Raw genomic sequence first — 21186 nt, 5'->3', positions numbered from 1 at the left:
AATAGAAAAGAAGAAATAAATAAACTGCATGTATGACCTTGTAAACACAAAAACAAAAAAGGAAACTTTTATTCCTCCTCAAGTAACTAAATTAACTGAATTTAATCCACTCCGACGTATGTATATTATAACATTAGGATTAACTCACATAGGAAATTCAGATACAGCAAAGTAAGGGCAGCTGCCGTATGGCTGTGGGTACAGACATGGCGTCTGCCCGCCAGCATGATGTCGTCTGAACACAAGGCAGCAAACTAGGGAATTACGTTTATGTTGACAACACTTTTCTCAAGCTAAGAGCTCTCCCATCTTCCCTTTAAGGCACGACTAGCAGCTAGGCTGTAAAACAAAACAAGACAAAACCAGGGTGTTTACAAGCACACGGCCAGGTTCTGACAAAGCAGGGAGATGCTGAGAAGAGGGAGTGGCCGTGACGACTGAGCACAACGGTCCACGATGGGCACGTCCACACAGGCATCAACACGTGCATCTACATGTTTACACGCATGTGCACCGTACATATACACGGCACCCGTGTCTCCCCAGCTGCTCAGGACAACTGTTCACTCTTGGAATAACTGACAACAGCTAACGTGCTGGACGTCTGGTCTCTGCCAGGCTCAGTCCACCGTCCTCGTTAATCTTCTCAGCAAGTACAGGAGTATGTGCTGCTGTGGTCATCATTTTACAAATGAGGAAACTCAGGTGAAGTTCACCTGCCTGAGCTGAGGTCTAGGTTAGAGTCTCCTACTCAATAACCCAACATCTTAACAATTCAGGCTATTGAGTCCCTCGGAGTAGAACTGGCTGATCTTCAACGTTGAGAGCTATTAAATATTTATATGCTCTCCACCAGGATCAAACCCACTTCAAACCCACATATGCGCCCGCCAAGAGGCATCACAAACTTGACTTGAAGGTCAGCTGGAACTGGTTTTGTCCGGCTCCTCCTGCCACGTTCCAGGCTCCAGGAATGGCTCCTCCCGAGAGCTGGAGCCTGAAGCCAGCACCCGGGTCCACTCCATCCCCTTCCCCTCCCTCCCATCCTGCATCCAACCCCCAAGTTCTTCCTGCCACCAAACATCCACACACCCATCTGCTCTCCGCAGCCCCACCCCAGCTCGGGCCGCCTCTGGGGCTCGCTGGGATGACCCCAAGCACCTCCAGAGCAGGGCTCAGCTCACTGTCCGGAACCTCCGCAATCCATCCCCGACCCAGACTAACCCGACTCTCCTACAGACACACTGGTGACGTCATCCCCGGCTCAGGGTCCCCACTGCCCTCGGGATGGAATTCCCACATCTCAGCGCTGGTACCCAACGGCGGTGTGTCTCCCCAGGCTCATGTCCTGAGCGCCTGGCCACCCGCCCAGTTCTCCCCCCATACGATTCCTCCAACGAGACATCTCTTCCACCTCTGGGGTTGGGGTCGGGGGGTATTGGCGGGGGCATCTGCCAGCTACCCGCACCCTGGCACAGTCTTCTCGACGCCCCAAGCCTGGTTCCAGGGCCCTCACCCTATCACAGCGCTGCACCTCTCTGCCCTGTTTTCTTATCTAAACCACCCACTGGACCTCAGGAACCATGAAAGCAGGAAAAGTATTTACCTTGTCTCCCAACATCCTCGTTATCTCCACCAATATGACAGAGCCTGGCACACAGGAGGTGCGCAATAAATACTGTTAACGACTGAATAAATGATTATTGTAAAACTGAATTCCCAAATACTGTTTCCGTTAGATAATTTAACATCTATTATGTATATCTATAAAAGTCCATCAACTGTTAGTGTTACATCAAGTAATTTATGCGTGAATACAGTGTTGTGTGATTTTAAAAACTCCCCTGATCCACAGCTTCTAAAGCCCACAGGAAAGAATGATTTAAATATTAATTAGTTACTGTTTGTAAAGCACACTAAACATGAAAAAGAACATGGCTGGTAAGTATAATGAGTCCCGTTCTAGACATAAATAACCACAGAATTGTCCTATGAATCTAGATCGTATTCTGAATCTAAGACAGCAGTTGGGATTTTTGTAAACAGTGAGAACTCCAGAATAAGAGAGAACAGTAAGATATAAGCCGACAGCTACTACTGCTATGTTTCGCACTTATCCTGGCAGACACATCTCTATGAGAATTCTTGAATTCCAAAATACGTTAAAGAAAACAGAATTTCCTTCAAGAACCAACATGTTCAGCGACTGATCAACAAAAGCTCCTTCTAATGCGACAGAGGACAAAAAGTACTTCCAGAGGCCGTCTCTCGACCATGCGAGCACGAGAGGTGTATACATCCAGCTCAGATTAGGTGCCACGGGCCTGACAACACGGTCAGGAGACTGAAGAGCAGGACAGCTGACCCACGGAGGCCTTGCAACAGGAGTAAATAGCTCCTAAGACCACAGTATTGAGTCACTGTACACGTGACACTAAGAGGTGGGCTGGTCATAAGTACAAAACTGCAGAACCTGGGTTTACAGAGACAAAGACGAAAATACAGATACATCTTTTCTCTTTCATCCCCAAGAATGGGTAACGACTGTGATGAATTCCCAGCATAACTCTAAGTAACAAAGAACTAATTTAAAATAGAGTCTTAGTGACTTGCTTTGTTGATCTATTTCTCCCTGTACCAGGAGCCTTTCAAAGAGGCTTAGGTAGAGTCCCTGTGCACCAGATAAACCGACGTGTGCTCCTGAGGAATCTCACTGTTATTCAGAGACCTGCCTGGTGCTTCCCGGCCCCGTCAAACCCTCCTCTGGAAAAGCCGAATCTTAGGCGGATTGAACCGGCCGCTGTGTCTGCAGGAATGCTCTGGACTGACTTCACTTGTACCGTCAGTATGTAATTCTCCAATTACGGCACGACCTTGCCGCTGCTACAACCCACAGACACGTCACCGTGTGCGCCTTGTCGAAAGGGGGGTTTACTTCTGTTTAAAAGGAGAGTGTTGCCTAATTCGAGCTGAGGTCACATGTGTCCAGAAATCTTTTAATTCTGCGTTCAGTGAGATGTTCTGTTTTTCATCAATTGTCACAGCATCCTGAAATAACAGCCGTCGTTCTAAAACTATGGGTTTTATTGAGAGAGAGGTCACTTACTAAAAAACTATAACGAAGGGAAAGGCATTCTGTCCATGACATATGAAGAAAAGGCTTTTAACAAAAAAATAGGGATTCTGAAAATTCGATAAAAAACAAAACGAGAGCCTCTGATCAGGTACCGTCCATCCTAAGGGCAGCTCAACCATGAACTAGCAGCAGGCTCTGGGCAGTGTTTTTATCGCTCACTATTCTCTTCTAGAGAAACGGACTGGAATTTCTGGAGGTTCTTCTGCCATCTATGTCACCGTCATCATTGTCAACGACCATGAATCCCACACGTGTCCAGGCGGGGTGTGCTAACTGGACCTGACCACCTGGACCGGATCCCGGACGTTTGTTCTGGCAGCAAGGAAACCTTCCCCTCTTCATTTACAAGGGGGAGAGGCTGCAGTTACAGAACCTTCTACGGCAACCAATCAGAAAGCAAGAAGGTTATGGAGAAAATGCTTGTGGGAGAACGAGGACGGGTGTGACAGCCTGTCAGGGGCAGAGAGGAAGAAAAGCTCTGCAACCACATGCTCTTAGCCCGGGATGACGGCACAGACCACTTAGGACGGCGTGTACCCCCTTACTTCAGAGCTACAGACCGCATCCCACAGTCACTCGTGCCCAGAAGCTGGCCACCTTTTGTAGATTGAATGCACTAAGGCCACACGTCTACGGTGACCCACGTTCTATGTACACGCGTACGGGTATCTTACGCATTATGGCCGAGCCGGTGGCGTGCATTGGACAGAGAATCAAATCAGGACAAAGACGAGGCCCTGAAACACCAAACTCAGCAGAACGCCTCTTATGGAGTGATTCAAAAATACGGTTCTGAAATAATGCCATGTGCAGCGACATGGATGGACCTAAAGACTGTCATACAGAGGGAAGTAAGTCAGACAGAGAAAGAGAAATATTAATCGTATAATATCGCTTAGATGTGGAATCTAGAACAATGGTAGAGATGAACTTATCTGCAAAGTGGTAACAGAGTCACAGATGTAGAGAACCGACTTATGGACACCAAGGGGAGGGAGGGGGAAGGGACAAACTGTGTGACTGGGACTGACATATGCACACTGCTAGATATAAAATAGACAACTAGTAAGAACCTACTGCACAGCACAGGGAACTCCACTCAAATCTCTGTAATGGCCTATATGGGAAAAGAAGCTAAACAAAGAGTGGATATATGTATAACTGATACACTCTGCCGTACACGTGAAACTAACACAACACTGTAAATCAACTCTACTCCAATAAAATTTTTTTAAAATACGGTTCTGAAGGGCTTCCCTGGTGGCGCAGAGGTTGAGAGTCCGCCTGCCGATGCAGGGGACACGGGTTCGTGCCCCGGTCTGGGAAGATCCCACATGCCGCGGAGCGGCTGGGCCCGTGAGCCATGGCCGCTGAGCCTGCGCGTCCGGAGCCTGTGCTCTGCAGTGGGAGAGGCCACAACAGTGAGAGGCCCACGTACCGCAAAAAAAAAAAAAAAAAATACGGTTCTGAAGACAAGAGACGAAGCCTAACTTGTTCTCAAGCTAACCTCCAAGCAAAACATCTTGAGTGGAAAAGTATGACTTTCTGGTCTCTACCAATTCCGTCACCCACAACAAGACCCAACGCGGCTGCATCGACCCCGACCGTGTCATTCACGGCCTGCGCCACCTTCAGTGATTATCAGGCACCCACAGACTGTCCCGCAAGACTGGGCTCTCATTCACAGCAACGAAAAGCTACTTACACATCTGGTAAAACACCACGTGGTACCCTTGTGACGACCATCGTGACACCCCTTTTCCCAGCTATGCGACATGAAAACCCACACACCCGTGAGTCGGGAGACCTACTTGTTTGGGGGCATCTGCGGAGGTGGCGTGGGCTTCAGCACCTCGGAGGCCGTTAGACTCAAACAGCACTGTGAGAGCAAGTACGTGCGTTAGCAGGGGGACGCTAGCTTCCCGACGCCCCGCGACACGCATCCCTTACAGGTTAAGCACTTGTGCAAAAAAAAAAAACAACGAAAAAAAGACCCAGCGCCCAGCCTGTGGCCGGAAAATACCAGTTTACCATAACACTTACTGTAAGAAACTGAAAACGCTGCCTGGGGCCGGTGCCCTTTTTAATTCAGGCTTCGGCGCCAAAGAGACCCATCAGTGACAACATTAATTAGCCGGGCGCGCGCGGAGGGCCCCTCCTCCTGCGTCACTTACCGTTTGGCCCCTGTCACTTTGCATCAGACCCGACCCGGGTACGGATGCGTCCTTCACGCTTGGGATAAAGCACCCCCGGCCCCGCCTCGCCCTGGCTGTGTGGTGTTCCCACCACACACACATTGCTTCCCCCGATTCCATCTCAGGCAAGCTCTTGACAAACAGGCCGAGCAATTCTGCCACTCGGCACCCACCGGTCCACAGAGGCCAGCTGGTGCCGAGGAGGAAAGCAGGCAGCCGGGTGTCATGCCGATGGGGGACGTGGGTTTCAGTGCGTCCTGGTGGCAGCGTAACTCATTACCCCGTGCACTTCTGAGAAGTCCACTCTACTTAAAGTGGAGCATGTGCAAGACAGGCTTATCTCAGATGAAACCACACAGCACTTGGATGCAAAGGAAAAATCATTTCAGGTGCAGGTGCCGGATGGGACAGCCTAGAGTGTCATCCCAGGAGAGAGGGCCTGACCCCTCACCTCACCCGGGCGAAATCTAAACCTGTCACCGACTATGGAAAACAGAGACTGCCTCCCCCCAGGGCCCCCCGGGCAGGTACCTGTGTGAGCCCGCGTGTGGGCCCGGAGATGGCTAGACTGGTGGAAGCACTTTCCACACTCCACGCAGACCAAGTCTCCCTGGTGGGCCGGCGTCCGGAGTGTCCCTGGGCAGCGGTGCAGGGGCGGGGGAGGGAGGAAGGGGGCGAGAGGAAAACATCGTCAGCCCCTCCGCTGTGTCCTGATGGCAGGCACCTCCAGGCCCCCGGACAGCCCGCACACGCAGGACCGCGAGGGAGCACAGATCAGAGAGGATTAAATTCCACTCCCATGACGCGCCCTCAGGTGTGTGGGACCCAGGCAGCTGGTGGCCCGCATCCGGCCGATGGAGTGATGCGGCCAGGCCAAGTGAGGGACCAGGAAAGCAGGGCTGGGCCCTGCCCCCAAGGCGACGCTGGGCCACACGCCTGGGAGCTGCGCCATCCCCACCTACCCCCTGCCGGCCCCTTACCTGTGTGTCCTGCGCATCCCGGGCAGAGCACAGACGGGACACCTAGGAAGGAGGCCGGTCTTAGAGTGCCGACCTCCTGTTCCCTCCTGACCCTAAAAGATGTCCGGCTTTTGCTAGAAAAGGGACGCAGAAGACTCACACCTGTCTGTCTGCCTTTTCTGGATGAGGGCATCTCTCTGAAGAAAAGCCTCATTTTTCATGTAACAGTAGCTCTGAAATGACTTCCCTGAGCCTAACCTTCCCCATCAGGCTCAACGGTAGCTCAACTCAATGGGAAACAAAAATACTAACTAGAAAAAGCTATGCCTATAACAACACATGTTTTTAGATGACGCTCCCTGAGCTGAGTATTTACACACCTGAAGTCTGACATTTGAATGTAAAAGTTGAGTGAAAGGATGACCAAGGGTCTTAGCCAAACAGCTGAGACCGTATCATTCTCTTGTCCTCATTCAGAAGCCACAACACATACAAATGATATAAAATTGTTTCTACATTACAGGTACTGTTTATGGAGATAACAGTCAAAGAAATGCACGAATTGTAGGGCAGATGGTGGATTTCTCGTTGGACAAGTCATGAATGTGAGTCTCCGAGAAAGAGAAGAATTTGCCCACAAAGTTCTCAGCTTCTTCACCACCTCCTTCAGGGATGCGAGGAGAATGATGACACATTTTAACCCACTCGTGCCCTGTCATTAGTAAAAGATCAGGGTGTCAGCTTCCCAGTAAAACACGGAAAGTGTCACCTGGCCACGCGACCCCAGGAGCCGCGGGCTCATGTGCTGAGACCACCCGCCTCCTCTCTCCTGGAGTTCTGACCAGGCCAAGTCGGGGGGAGGAAAAGCTGAGGAGGGCGTCCCTGGATGCCTGACCGATGGGCCCAAGAGGGGGGGCCGGGGCTCCTGAGTGCGCCGGACACCCCAGTTCTTCTGACCACAGGCAGCCAGTGTGAAGATGGCTTCTATCAACAGCTAACATACTCAGCCGTTCAGGGCGGTCCCTCCCTCCTCTGGTTCTGGTCCAGGAAAATCTCAACTTTATCCTCGCTTTTGCCGCTCCCTCCTTTTCACTGTGAGACCCTCCAGCTGGGCTCCTAAGAAGACCCTCTCTGACAGCCGCTGTGGTTGCCTGGATTTTCCCAAGAATAATGGGGCTGCATCTCAGTGCAGGTCCTAAGGATGCCCCCAGGACACCCACCGATGATGACGACTCCCCCATGTGGCCTCTGCATCTAATGGTCACAACATGCAAAACTAAGCCATTATCATACTTCTTTTTCTAAGTAATTCCCACCCAAACTAGCAGCAGAGAAAGCACAGCCCTTGCACCCACTCCCCATTCATTAGGTATGCATCAGCACACACGCACACACACACACGTGCACACACACACACACACATTGTCTTCCCATGCATTCTATCATATCGTTTTCTCCCTACTTTTCAAAGAAAAGACCCTTGCCCTTTATGGTCAATAATATTATGCCCAAGCTACTTCAAAATTCTGAGCTAGTGAGAAAGGTTACAAACTTCATTTGAATTGAAGGCTACCTGGTGAGCAAACAGCTCTGCCACTCTGACCTCAAAAGTAAAGTTGTGTATAGAAAGTGGGCTCAAAAAGGAAAGGAAGGGGCCTTGACGGGTCTTTGGGGGCACCTGCAGACTCTCCTCCAAAGCCCTGCCAACATGCACTCGACTTCGTTACGCTGCCCCCCGCCAGGGGAGGAAGGAAACTGAAGGATCCCGCAAAGATGCTACCGAGATGCACACAAAGGAAGTACAAATCTTCTGTCATCATCCTATTAATATGTCTTGGGCATACAAGACTTTTTTAAAGTCTCAACAAGAGAAACCTTATATGTTATCCTATCCAGAATTATCCTGTTCTTTTATTTTCGATTTTTTAAATTCTAAAATCCAAATCATCCTCTACAGGCTGGACACAAATTCTGGAAACACAGATAATTTACTGTTTTATGACTGTTCTATCAACAAACCACTCACGTTACACTCATACCTGTTTCCAGACTTGGGATCTACACAGCAGAATGATCCCAGGAAATGTAGCTTTTTTTTTATCCTTAAAGGATTAGGCTTCAAGCCCCTAAGGGAAGTGACGATGATCGTTTCCAGGTAACGTCTTTTCTCTTTTGGCAGAGTTTCCAGACTATTCATTTCTACACAAACATCATTTGGTCAAAACACAGGTGGGGAAAAGCTCTCTGAGGATTCCCTCTCTTAACCTCATAAAACCTTGATGTCTCAGAGGCATCGCCCGAGAGCACCGTTCTCTGTCTCAAGACAGGACCTCCCTCGAGACTCACAGGATCACACCTCCAGCACCACAAGGATGTCGTGTCCACAACAGGTGAGTGCCTCTTCCTTTACAAGATTCCCTTCTGCACGTTTCTGCCTTCCTACCGCGATACGTGTCACCCACGGCCCGCGTGGGGAGGCTGCGATCTTCACTCGCAGACAACACCCCTCGGGGAAACACAGCAAGGCTGCATCAGAGGACAGCGTGAGCCCCCAAACTGCTGACAGACTCGTGGAGTGGAGATGAATTCGCTCAGATTCTAGACTCTCAATTCCTGATGCCAAAGTCAACCACATATGTGCTCAAGAAAAAAATGGGTGCTCAGCAAGGAGTAGAAACCAAAACCTGGAGAGTTTAGTTACTGCAAATTCAGTAACATGTCGGGAATGTAATTTTGGGAGCGGCTGCACACAGTTTCTAGGCTGCAACAGGAGACGTAGCGTCTCCGTAACAGGAAACATCACTTCTCTGTTCACCTCTCAAACAGACCTCGCCACACCTGCTGGGTTTCCCTGCAGCCAGGACACTTTCAAAGCATCATAAACAAACACTCAAGGGAGAAAGGAACCCGCGAAGGCCCCCCGTAGGCCAAGCAGGGACTGATACCCGTCCGCCGCTGGACCAGGAAAGGGATGCAGGAGAGGCAAAGAACAGGGTTTGAAGACGCAATGGGCCGGGGATGAGAAGAGCTCTGGGCTTGCTCTAAACTACCCCCAAGTCCAGACCAGGAGCCAAACCGAGTCCATGAGGGAGAGAAGGGGCCACCGGGGGAGAGCAAGTCCCTCCTGGCGGGGCATTCAAGGTAAACTGAGGCAGGCTAACCAGGATTTACACAGCTGACCTCAGTTCTTCCCTAAACCCAAGAGCTTCGGTTCTCAAAACACACCTATGAACTCACACACCAAGGCCAAAAAATTTTAAGCACTTCCCCTAAGAAACCCAAACCAGGGTGAGGGAAAACACCATAAATCTGCACACTTACACCTGACACGAGAAGAGTACATCATCCAAGAACAGCACACACGCTGTGAGGACTATTTAGCATTTTTCACATTTAGAAGATAAATATCTAACCTCTGTTTAAGGGGAGGGGGGAGCCTTAGAACCATGTATTTAAAAAATCTTAAAGAAAAGGAAAACATTTCAGGTTACCTGTACTTCAAAGTCTGTCGTCTGAAATTCTCTAAATCTGAACTTAAAACTCACTTCTACTTTTTTGGGAAAAAAAGCAACAACAAGGCAGGTCCACACGCAGCACAAAGAGCCTTTAGGAAGTGGGCACGGGGGCCGCTTACTAGGTGCGAACTGGTAGGTTTAGAGCTGTGATCGGGCAAGCTGTGGGTTGTAACAGATGACGTTCAAGTCTGGTTTACTAAGTGGAAGTCATCCAAACACTGGTGCAGACTCCACTCACTCTGCAGCCGGGTAGAGACTCCAGGAAGCACTGGACGGAGGGGAGAAGGTGACCAGGAGCATGGCGCCCACGAAACTCACCATCATCTATATCTAAGTCCTCTCTGTTTTAGGGTCCACGAAAACCTGTATCTAGAGAACTGAGGTTGGCGTGAGATCCCGAAAGGCCAACCGATATACTTTTATTCCATCTCAGAACAAATAATCTGCATGACTGGGAAACACTGCTGAGAACATGGAAAGCTCACTAAACTTAACAACATCCAAAAAGGTGGAAACGCTAAGCTACGTGGTAGCAGCCTTTCCCCACCTACCAAGGGCCGCGCGCCCAGAGCACCTGAAGCACAGGGGAGGGGATGAGAGCCTTAACCAGGACACGCCCTGTGCACCGCATCTTAATGAAAGCCTCCACCACCTCCAGGCAGCCAGGCCTCCGCTTCATTCTAGAAATTCTCAAGAAGCTCTGTCTCTGAGCCACAGCCCCAGAACCACCTGGGGTAAGGACCCCACTGGCAAAATCTCTAAGCCTGTGGAACGCCTGAGTTTTCTGCTAGTCGAAAAACACCTTCGTTTTTCTCTAAGGGTCAACATGGACCAAAGGCCTCCTCGCCACACCAACGTGGCACCAGTGATGGAGCTGGGCAGGTTCCAAGTCATAGGAGGAAACCGGGAACTGAGAGACGCACATCCGTCTGCCGGGAACCACGGCCACCAGGCATCCCTCACAGCGGATCGGGTGCCTCTGTACTCGTGACTCCCCCGATCTGAACTTTGTCCCCAAAGGTGCTTCTGAGCTCCTGGAATTTGAGGGACTGGATCTCACAACTCATCTGAAATGGTACCCTACTTTAATAAATTACAGATGCTTGGTGTACGGCTGTATGCAAAAAAGGGTTAGGACCACCCAGGTAAGGTAACTGAGAGCCGGAGCCCCACAGGGGTTTTTGTCTATTTACTTTTTAATGGAAATACTTAGACTTCCCAGGGTTCTGGATGTTAACTGAGAGCTACCTTCAATTTATAATCAAGAACGAGGGCATCATATCCCATGCAGGCATTCAACGGAGCCTGTGGAAATTCGCTGACAATTCCTAATTATTATTCCTATTAGGTATTAATACCGAGGTGCTGGGAGGAAAGGAAGATAATGATCTGAGGTATAATTTTTTCCAGAATTTTAAACATGAGTCAATTCCCCAAAGCTGGTAAGGGACATTCACATTCTGCAAAGGCTCTGCTAACGAATGCTGTAGTACTGATGTGCGCTTTTAAAATTATATACGTGTAAAGATAAAACTTAAGTAACCACTTCAAATGCATTTGAAGTGGTTACTTTATAGAGGCATGAGACAATGAACATCTACTGATCCTTGTTTAAAATAACCAACTGGAGGGACTTCCCTGGCGGCCCAGTGGTTAGGACTCAGCGTTTTCACTGCAGAGGGCCTGGGTTCGACCCCTGGTCGGGGAACTAAGATCCCGCAAGCTGTGGGTGTGACCACAAAAATACTAAGAACAAAAATAAGATAAAATGGCCAAGTGGGTAAGTGCCACGGAGGCAGCCTGCTAGGCGCGGAGGGGGCGTGGCTGGGTGTGCCGGGGACGTCAGCAGGAGGCCGGGCACAGCAGCCAGGGCGCACTGCGCCGGGGCTCAGACACAGCCAGTGGGCAGCACTGCGCCCCTCTAAGGAGGGGCGCCCCCGTGAGGTCCCAGAGCCCCCAGGGCGGGCAGGGAGAGGGCCCGCAGCCCTTACCTCTGTGCTCGAGCGCAGGGCCGTTGCCGCCCCAGCTCTGGTAGAGAGAAGCAAAGTCCTTTGGAATGTGCGTCTTAAAGATACTGAGGATGTCCAGGCGCTTCTCGGGGCCCTCGGACGCAGGCTCCTGCTTGATGTTGTGTAAGACGGGCTGGGCCTGCGAGGCCGCAGTCCCTCTGGAGCCGACCTTGGCGGGGGGCTCTCGGGGAGGTAGAGGGGGGCCCCCGTCACCTTTCCCGTGTGCTTGACCCTGAGGCTGAGGGCTGAATTTGGCTTTGGGCGGGTCCAGGGCACTGTGCTTATTTGGGGGACCGAGGCCGGCGCCCGCCGGGGGGAGGCCATACTTGTCGCCCTGCCTGCTGCTGGCCGGGGGCTGGGGAGCCGCCCGGGCGATGACGGTGGGCGTCGGTGTGGCAGTTCTGCTGAAGCCCCCGCTGCCCGCCGCGGGCCCGGGTCTCGGGCCGGCCTCCTGCTTGGGCTTGGATGGGGGCGGCGGAGCCCCGGGCTGCTCGGGGCCGGGGCCGGGCTTGGTCTGCCGATGCCCGTCGGGGCCGGCCGCCCAGAGCGCGCAGGGCCCCCCGGGGTGGCTCTCCTTGCTCCTGGGCAAGCCGGCGGCTTTCGTGGGCACCCCCAGGGGCGAGGGGCTCCCTTTGGGGCCCGGCGCCCCGCCCGGCACCTGAGTGCGGGTGAACCGGGAGATGGGCAGAGGCTGGCACTCTTTGCCCCCGAGGGCAGGCGGGGGGCCCGTGCGTCCGCTCCGGGTGAGGAAAACCAAGTTGTTCCTGATGCTTTTGTAGCCGTTGGGCTGAATCCACTGGGGGGCCATGGAGTGGCAGCTGACCCTGTGCCAGATGCGCTTGTGCATCCACAGAACCTCGGGGTAGTAGGTCTTGTGGCTGCAGTAAGGACACGGGTGGACGGCCAGAGCTGCCTGCAGGGAGGAGGCCCCCTCCTTGCGGCTGGGGTCGTCCCGCGTCGACCGCTCGCTCAGGTCCAGTGGGACCAGGTCTGGGGCCGGCGCCCGTCTCCCTCCCCCGGAATGCTCTTTATTGTGCAAATCAGACAGCTTCTCTTTCGGGTGGGTGGCTTGGCTCTCAGAGGGGAGCTGCACGTCTGCAGTCTGAGTGGGATGCGAAGGGAAGTCCGCAGCATTCCTGGAGCTGGGGCCTTCTTGCTTGGGGTGAAATGCTGGCATCTTTAAGTCCACAGAAAACCTAGGCTGCTCTGCTCTCTTGGAAGTGTCTCTGCTACTGCTTTCAAGTACGGACACAGCAGCCGTGATCCCCGCGCTGGGCTCCCGGGCAGCTCTTCCCGATGGGTTATTTCCAAGTGTGTGACTTTGGTCTCCGTTGGAGAGCGCAGCGGAGGCTACTTCTTCAGGAAAGCAGCAGCGGTGTGGCTTTGTCCCTGGAGGATCGAAATGGAAAACGTGACGTTACCATTTCTCTTCAGAACAGAAGACAGAGAAGCACACCCAAACCGCCACGTGCACGTGTGGAGGGAAGCGTGTGGGTCTCAGGAACGATGCGATCCAGCCCTGGATCAACAAGCTCTGTGAAGAGCGGATCAACCTTGAGGGCAAAATGGCGCTATTTGGGGTGGGGCTTCTTTTCCAATTAGACGATTCAGTAGCCTACAGGGGAAAATAACATAGCTGCCTATCTAGTGACATATAACTACACTGTTGCTAGTCAACAGAGGGGGACTAGTTCTATCAAAAACCAGAAAAAAAACTTAATTCTTTATAACAGCATAAGGCTTTCCGGGGCTTTCAAAGAACCCCTCAGCCCATGGTCACAGAGAGGCAGGGCTGGAAAACAGTGTGCTCTCCCCGCAGGGATCCTGCAGCTGCCTCAGAAACTACGGGCCGATTCAGGATGGGCCCCCGTGACTGTCTAGTAAAGTCCAACATTCAGCTCCCAAACCTGGACACCAACAGTTTCCTCTGGAGGCATGAGAGGGAAGGGGGTGAGTCCCACTCCTCATGCCCACGCCTCCCAGGGGGTATGCCCGGGAGAAACGGTGCTCCCTGGGTGGGACGCCCACTGCCGCTCCTGTGGCGTCTGCCTGGAGCCTTCTACAGGGGAGCTGGCCGGGCACGGGTTCCCTGCCACGGGGTGGCCTCGCACCCTCCCGGGTGAGTGCGGGCGACATCACCCCAAGTGCAGCCAGGCTCCCTGAGCTTGGGCACCGAGGCTGCAAAGCTTCTCCCCGACCAGACTGCGCTGCAAGTGGATTCGACACGATTTAACAAAAAACCCACTTGAAGTCTGCCCTGACGACCTTGGGTTTATTTCAATTAGAAGGTGCACAAACGTTTCTGGATGTCTTAAACCTTTCCGAACTACAGAGCGTGGATTCTTCCCATCAGTACGAGCTCAGAGGTGTTTTTTCTCATTACAGGTATCATAGCGGGGATGGACTAAAATCTTAGGTTTTCTTTTATGAGAAAGCCCAATACTGTTGGTTTTTAAATAAGAATTTTTTAGAGATTTTAACATTCTCATGGAATGTAGGTATCTGTTTACACAGAATGTTAAAATTTTTCTATACTCAATGTTTTACTGTATTTCTAAACTTAGTATTTTACTATACTCAATATTTTGTAATAACCTATAAGAGAAAAAAATCTGAAAATACACACACACACACACACACACACACACACACATAACTGAATCACTGTGCTGTATACCTGAAACTAACACGATATTGTAAATCAACTATACTTCAATCAAAAACAAAAAATAAAATAAAACAAAATTTTTCTAAGTATATTTTTGGAGTTAAGACAGTAATCACATCAAATTGGTAAAAAAAAAAAAAAAAGGAAGAAAAACAAGTGTATTCCAAAGGGATCTTCAGGAAAGCAGGAAAGTGTCCTTCACAGAAGGCATTTACCAGAGATCTGAAGGAACACAGTAACAAATATTCATTTTCAATTAGTAGGTAGACAGCCACTTATAAGCAACTTTAAAGGATTACGTCCACATAAGAAATGTTACCAGTATGTAGTGTATGAATTGCTCAGGAAACAAGACAAAAGAGGAGTACATTTTCTGATCCTATAGGCTCTGAAAAGCTAACACTTAAGTAAAGTTAGATATACCTGCCTGTCATGTGGGAACCTAGCGTTACTCAGAAAGCAAACCAGGCGGCCCTGGAAAGCTCTGAGGATAAAAAGGGCATTTAACCTGGAATTAAATGCAGGGGATTGTCTTGGCCTTTGTTTAATTCAGGCTGAGGCTCAGTCTATCAAAGTCACTTTTACATTTTCAAAGAGAGTCAGGACGGCGGCTTGGGGGACCTAGTTTTTCCTGCATTAAAGGCATATAGATTTATGAGAACACACACCAAAGCCTATTAGGTGAAACAACAGGGCCACTGTACCTGACACTACACATCTGCAGGTGTTCAGAGCACATCTGTCAGAGCCCCCAGAGGTTATGCCCCCACAAAGGATTTCAAACATCACGAGAACCTCCAGTACCTCTGACCAAGACACCAAGTGAAAAATTACAGCAGGCCCTCCGTCACGGTACCGGAACTGAGAGACACGGCTCCGAGGACCCCCGCACCGCACAGCGGGCCGGCACACCTGCGTGAGGGTTCTGAAACGCCTTCCCTAGCTCCTCACCTCTGTGCATGGGTCTTAAATTGCACCAAGTAGCAAAGGAAGCAGTGTGTAGCCATGTTAACACAGATCAAAACACACTTTTCAACTGACCTGCTGAGAAAGCAGATTAGATCAATGCTGTGAGCTTCGGTATTCTGGTTTATAAAACAGGTACCGTTTCAAAATTTTATCTCTGGTTTAGGGGGTAAAAAGCAATAGCACCGTAAAAGCCCATGATTCCCTCTTTTGAGAGGCTTACCACACTGGTCATTTAGGGGACAAAAGGACACATGGGTCTGGTGTCTCCTGACGGTCTTGGGCACAAGATGAAATGTGGCTGGATGGGGCGCACTGGGAGCTGACCCGACACCCCTGCCCAGAATCCACAGGGAGGAAGGTCTCCTAAGGATGCTACAGCATCGGTCCTCCCACAGCCCCACCATCATTTATTGGCAGCCTAGATGAAGAAATGGGACTGGACAAAGGTATCAGACCCAGGACTGACACTCAGCTAGGAGGGAGAGCCAAAACCTTCACCAAAAAAAAAAAGAGAGACAGATTCAAAAGTTTTCAACAGGATGGAACAAAGGCTCAAAACTAACGAGAAGAAACAAAGTGCAGGAAGTGAAAGGTCTGGCTTAAGGGCTGTGCTGTGAGAGTCCAGGCTCCTAGGGGACCACAAGCTCAGTGTGAGTCTCCGTGGCCCAGGGTTTTATTGATATATCAAGGTAAGGCCACAGCCACAGCCAGGGAGGCAAGGGCACCAACGGTGCGCACCTAGCTGGAGGAGCCCAGTCTCAGCTCCGAGCCCCATACTAAGAGAGTCAAAAGCATGTCCAGGACAGGCTCATGGAGGGAGGTCTCTGGAAACCAAGTAATGTGGAGAATGACTGCAGGAACTTGGACTGTGCCACCTGAAACAGAGGGCTGCTGGCTGGACCACCACAAACTCTGACATTCAGTCCCTGTGTCCTGAAGGGAGGGAGGGAGGCTAGTTCATCCAGCAGCATTCTAGCTGCCCCCTGGAATCATCTGCAAAGGACGTGAACCATCGCTGGAAGAAAGACCCACGGCCAGTGCCTAGACCAAAAACCAGCCTTTTGGGAAGAAGGGTCTGCACGTTTTTTGAAAAAACCTTTGGGTGATTCTAACTGTGGCCACGATCAAGGCGCGCTGGGGTCGACAGAGGACAAATCACCGGGAGTCACGGAGAACCGGATTTCAGGAGAGGCCGAGACAGACAGAGCTGCCGTGGGGCTGGAGGTCAGCCCCCAGCAGGCGGGGAGGGGCCGGCCTTCCGGGGTCCACAGGCTGCCTCTCTCTCCCTTCAACTCCAGGGCTGGGAGGATTATGCAGAAGGGACCAGCGACCACCAGAAATGAACCGTTGGCTTCACAGGCACCTCAGTGGCCTCACTGCTTTCCTTTCCATTCAGTGGACTCGGATGTGGTGGATTCTGCACAGGTATGTCTGAGTGATGTAAAGGGGAAACACGCTTCTTTTTTTAGAAAACGCTCTGTCGTTGCTTCCTGTATAACTTTCAAAGTAGCAAGTTAGCACTTCGCTCTGGGGAGCACGTGTTCAGGCATCACACATAAACGTGGGCTGGGCCAGCAGGGAACGGTTTCAAGTCTGGGGACTGAAGGCACTTTTACAAGAAGAGCCTCAGTTCTAAGTCCTCGGTTATCATATGTCACCTCATCAGCTCATCTTGGTTTAGTCTGTCCACTTACTGTATGACTGTGGCTCTTTGCCTCTCTTTTTATGTTGATTATAATTTCTTCGCTTCCCACCCTTGGTTAAAACAAAACAAAACAAAAAACACAGAAACTCTCAAAACAGAAACAAAAACAAAACAGAAACTAACGCAGCACAAAACCCTGCATGCCTTACGGTGGGCCTTCCCCTGGCACGAGTGTCCCGACGGACCCTTCAGTAAACCTACGGTCACTGCAGGCAGCTGTGTCCTGGGTATGGAGGGAGAAGCTTCATAGACTGACTTGTCCCCGCCGTCAACTGATTCCTGACCAGTCTCCCCAGTTTCTCACCCCAGTTAGTTACGCTGTGAACACAGACGACTCGTTCTGACAGGAACCTAAGCAAATCTCAGAGGATGTTATCAGCTACTAACGTCTATAATGGGATCGAGAGGAAGCAGGAGGAATGTGGGTCACCAGTCCCGCCTGCGAGACGCGGCTCTACGTCACCAGGGAGGGTCAACCGCTGCTGGCCAGGCTTGGTCCCCGGCGCCCACCAGCCTGGTTCCCGTAGGCGAGCGGGATGTGATGCCAGACACCGGCCGCGGTGCCCCGGTCATGGCTGACCTCACCATCCGGCCAGCATCGCCCGGCCCCGTCTAGGGGTGGCGTGGCCCTGACGGGGTCCCCAGGCAGCGAGGGCCTGGCTCGCAGCAGGAACCACACAGGTAAAAAGCAATAGCACCGTAAAAGCCCATGATTCCCTCTTTGGACAGGCTTACCACACTGGTCATTCAGGGGACAGAAGGACACATGGACCTGGTGTCTCCTGACGGTCTTGGGCACAAGATGAAAGGCTGTTGCCCTTAAGGGGAAGGAGGCGTCTTGGCTCCGGCCGGTGAGCTGCCGTCCAGCCGGGAACACCCAGCGCGGGGCTGGGATGAGGACTCCCCCTTCCCAGGAGCCAGCAGCCCAGCGGAGCCAGCTACACCCACCATCACCTCTCTCAACACACCCAGGAGGTGAGGCTGCCCTCCCCCGCGTTGCAGGTAAGGAAACTGGGGCAGGGAACAGCTTCCACAAGGCCTCGCTGTGGCTGGTGGAGCCCGATCCCTACCCTGGCCATCCAGCCGTCGCCCGCCCACCGCGTCCACGGCTGGGGAGGGTCCGCAGGGATGGAGGTGGCCCTGTCCAGTAACTGCTGGGATGTAAGATGCTGTGGTGGAAACCTAACTTGACTTTTCCAAAAGCTTACCCATATTTGGGCTGGGTGCTCGTAAGGTGAAGTACTGAGCCTCACGTGTGCAGCAAGTTTCTAGAACTTTTCATATTGGACCCCAGATGCCTTCAGGTCCTGCAATTCTAGAAGACGAACCTTCTCTCCAAAGAGGATGCACAAGAACACGGTAATGCAGGAAAACTCAAAACGACGGCCAGGTAAGGCAGTTCGCGAAGTACTGACGGACCCTGGTCCCGCTGGAGAGGCCGCCTGGCCGCCTCGCAGGGCCTCCCCGCCCCCAGCGCCTCATGCCCCACGGCCGCAGGACCAGCGCGTGGCCCCAGGAAGGGTGCGAGCTGCAGAGGAAACAGGAAGAGATGCTCTCCCCTGCGGCCCCTCCTCCTGCCCTAGGAAGGGATCCGGGAACGACCTGAGTATGAGACTCCATCAGCAGCCCCGTCCCTGAATTAAAACCCGGATGTAATAACATCTGTAGTGATGACCACAAACGGCAGCTGGCGCTCAAGGCTGAGAGCAATCTGCGCGTTCAGGTCATTGGTTCTCCCAACCCCAGCGGCTGTGACCGTGAGATGGTCTCTTCCTGCCCCTTCCTAGCTGCTCCTCTTCGTTGAAAAGACCCACCAAACTAATTCCACACACGAGTGTATGAACGGGGAGTGGGGCTAAGGAGGTTCTCGAGACAGAAAATAGCCTAAACCCAAATTATTCTCGTGATTTGAGCCTTATATGGGACAAACAGTAACTCTCTCCCCAAGATACAATATCCCAAGTACTGTAAGCCTGAAGAATTCTCACCATTAAGAACTCCCGGATTAAAAGTAATTTTGAGACTTCAGCGGTTATTTTTAATATTTGTGAGTTCCTAGTAACTTTTATAACAAATATTATCAGTTACCGAAAACTTGTTGTGACAGCAAGAACATCCGTTTTTAAATAATGTTTCTCACAAGACCCTTCTTTTCTGATTTTTATTTTACCCTGTCTTAAAAAGGGACAGCTGGGGCACTTCCCTAGTGGCGCAGTGGTTAAGAATCCACCTGCCAATGCAGGGGACACGGGTTCGAGCCCTGGTCCGGGAAGATCGCACATGTCACGGAGCAACTAAGCCCATGCGCCACAACTACTGAGCCTGCGCTCTAGAGCCCGCGAGCCACAACTACTGAGCCCATGAGCCACAACTACTGAATCCCGCGCGCCTAGAGCCTGTGCTCTGCAACAAGAGAAGCCACCGCAATGAGAAGCCCGTGCACCGCAACAAAGAGTAGCCCCCGCTCGCCGCAACCAGAGAAAGCCCGCGCACAGCAACGAAGAGCCAACGCAGCCAAAATTAAAAATTTAAAAAATAAAAAAATTAAAGAAAAGGGAAAGCTGGTAACAAAAAAAGATACAGGGCAGAATAAAAGGTATGATGTTTTAACAGAAATGAGAGCCATTTATGCATCGAGATTTAGCTGAAACTTGAGAGTTAACTGAGACAATTAAAACACAAGAAATTAACAAAGAAAACTGCATAGGTGTCTGGGGGTGGAAAGAGTCCCTGGAAAGATATTTCAGCTAAAAGAATCTCAGAAACACTGAACCTCAATGAAATGTGATGAAGACGATTATTATCATAGGATGTCTTGGATACAATGTAGAAATGACTTAAGAAAACGTTTTAGCTGCAATATCCATGGGGCTTTTCAATTAGCAAACAGGGTTTAATAAGCTTTCTGTGCAAGTGAAGCAAAGGAAACGCTGAAAAGCACTGCCCCGGGCTGGTTCAATGTGGAAGTTCTCCTTCTGGGAGAATAAAGGAAAATAACCAAGGGGCAAAAGACGCTCTTATTATTGGTCGTATACAGAGGGACACCCAGAAAAGCACGTGACCAAGTGACCTACTTGCGAGGCTGCTTTAGGAGGGGTTACAGCAAACAAGGAAATCACCAGGGCTTCCAGGCCCAGGAACAACACCAGTACCAAAGTGAAAGTCCCAGCTCTGCCCCACTTCACCCTTTGTAAAAGGACAGGCTTTGTTTCCATAGAGAATAATACAGAAACTGCTTCTAATGGCCCAGTATCTATCAAGGACTATTCAGCTCTATGGTCAGAAAAATCTCTTTAAAAGAAGTGTTTCAAAGCTCTCTCACTCATTACACATATAATATGAACTATAATAATTAATAATAATAACAAAGTTTCAGTAAGGAAACCAGACAGAACTAGAACAATGAGTGACAACTGAATAATCATGTTTTAAAATTTGTATAAATGAACCAATATTTTATTCCCTAAATCGTTCCTGCTTGTTTTTCTGTCTGAATACAGTATAGGAGTTTTCATTTTAAGTAATTAATCTGTTCACATAAATAACTCACAAAACTAATTTATTTGCGTTAATAGAAAAATATGTAAATATCTTAGCACGCTGCAAGCCGGATTTTGATTTCTGAAGAAAAACACAGATTAAATACAGGACTTCTGACTAAACAGTGTAACCACCGTTCCACAAGGACACTTAAAGCTTGAAATCTGGGGAATAATGTTTTCAAGAACATTCCTATTCAGAGAGTACAAAACCAACATTTTAAAGGTTAATCAAATACCTCGCGTTTCCACTCAAGCTTCCAGTAACTAGAGGGTAGTCCGTCCTGCCATAAAACATAATCACATTCTAGAAATCTAGAACTTACTGCTTCCTCACTGATACAACCATAAAAATGTGTCACTCGGGTCATTTGTGTGTTTTTTTTAAATCGAATCCATGCTGAAGTGAACAGAATTCACGTCTATTTTCACAGCTACTGTCCATTTTATACACCCTCCTTCACTCCCCAAATCCTAACAGAAAGTATAAA

At 50.6% G+C, this 21186-nt stretch overlaps 1 protein-coding gene across 9 annotated transcripts in view; it reads right to left on the bottom strand.

Moving 5' to 3' along the window:
• ZNF516 (zinc finger protein 516) overlaps positions 1-21186 on the bottom strand; it is a 110233-nt gene that overhangs the window by 4790 nt on the left and 84257 nt on the right. For 6 of the 9 annotated variants that reach the window (XM_079942725.1, XM_079942728.1, XM_079942723.1 and 3 more), the window contains exons 3-5: positions 11797-13203; positions 5863-5967; positions 4948-5015 (exon numbers count right to left, since the gene is read on the bottom strand). In XM_079942725.1, the coding sequence (XP_079798851.1) occupies positions 4948-5015; positions 5863-5967; positions 11797-13203 (1580 nt within the window). Of the gene's footprint in view, positions 1-4947; positions 5016-5862; positions 6354-11796; positions 13204-21186 lie in introns of all 9 variants that reach the window. The other 3 variants (XR_013831325.1, XM_079942729.1, XM_079942730.1) reach the window with 3 other exon arrangements.

The sequence above is a fragment of the Stenella coeruleoalba genome, assembly GCF_951394435.1.
Source record: "Stenella coeruleoalba genome assembly, chromosome: 14".
Classification (NCBI taxonomy): domain Eukaryota; kingdom Metazoa; phylum Chordata; class Mammalia; order Artiodactyla; family Delphinidae; genus Stenella; species Stenella coeruleoalba.
The sequence above is the reverse complement of the archived record's forward strand: the minus strand, read 5'-3'. Positions and strand labels throughout refer to the sequence as shown.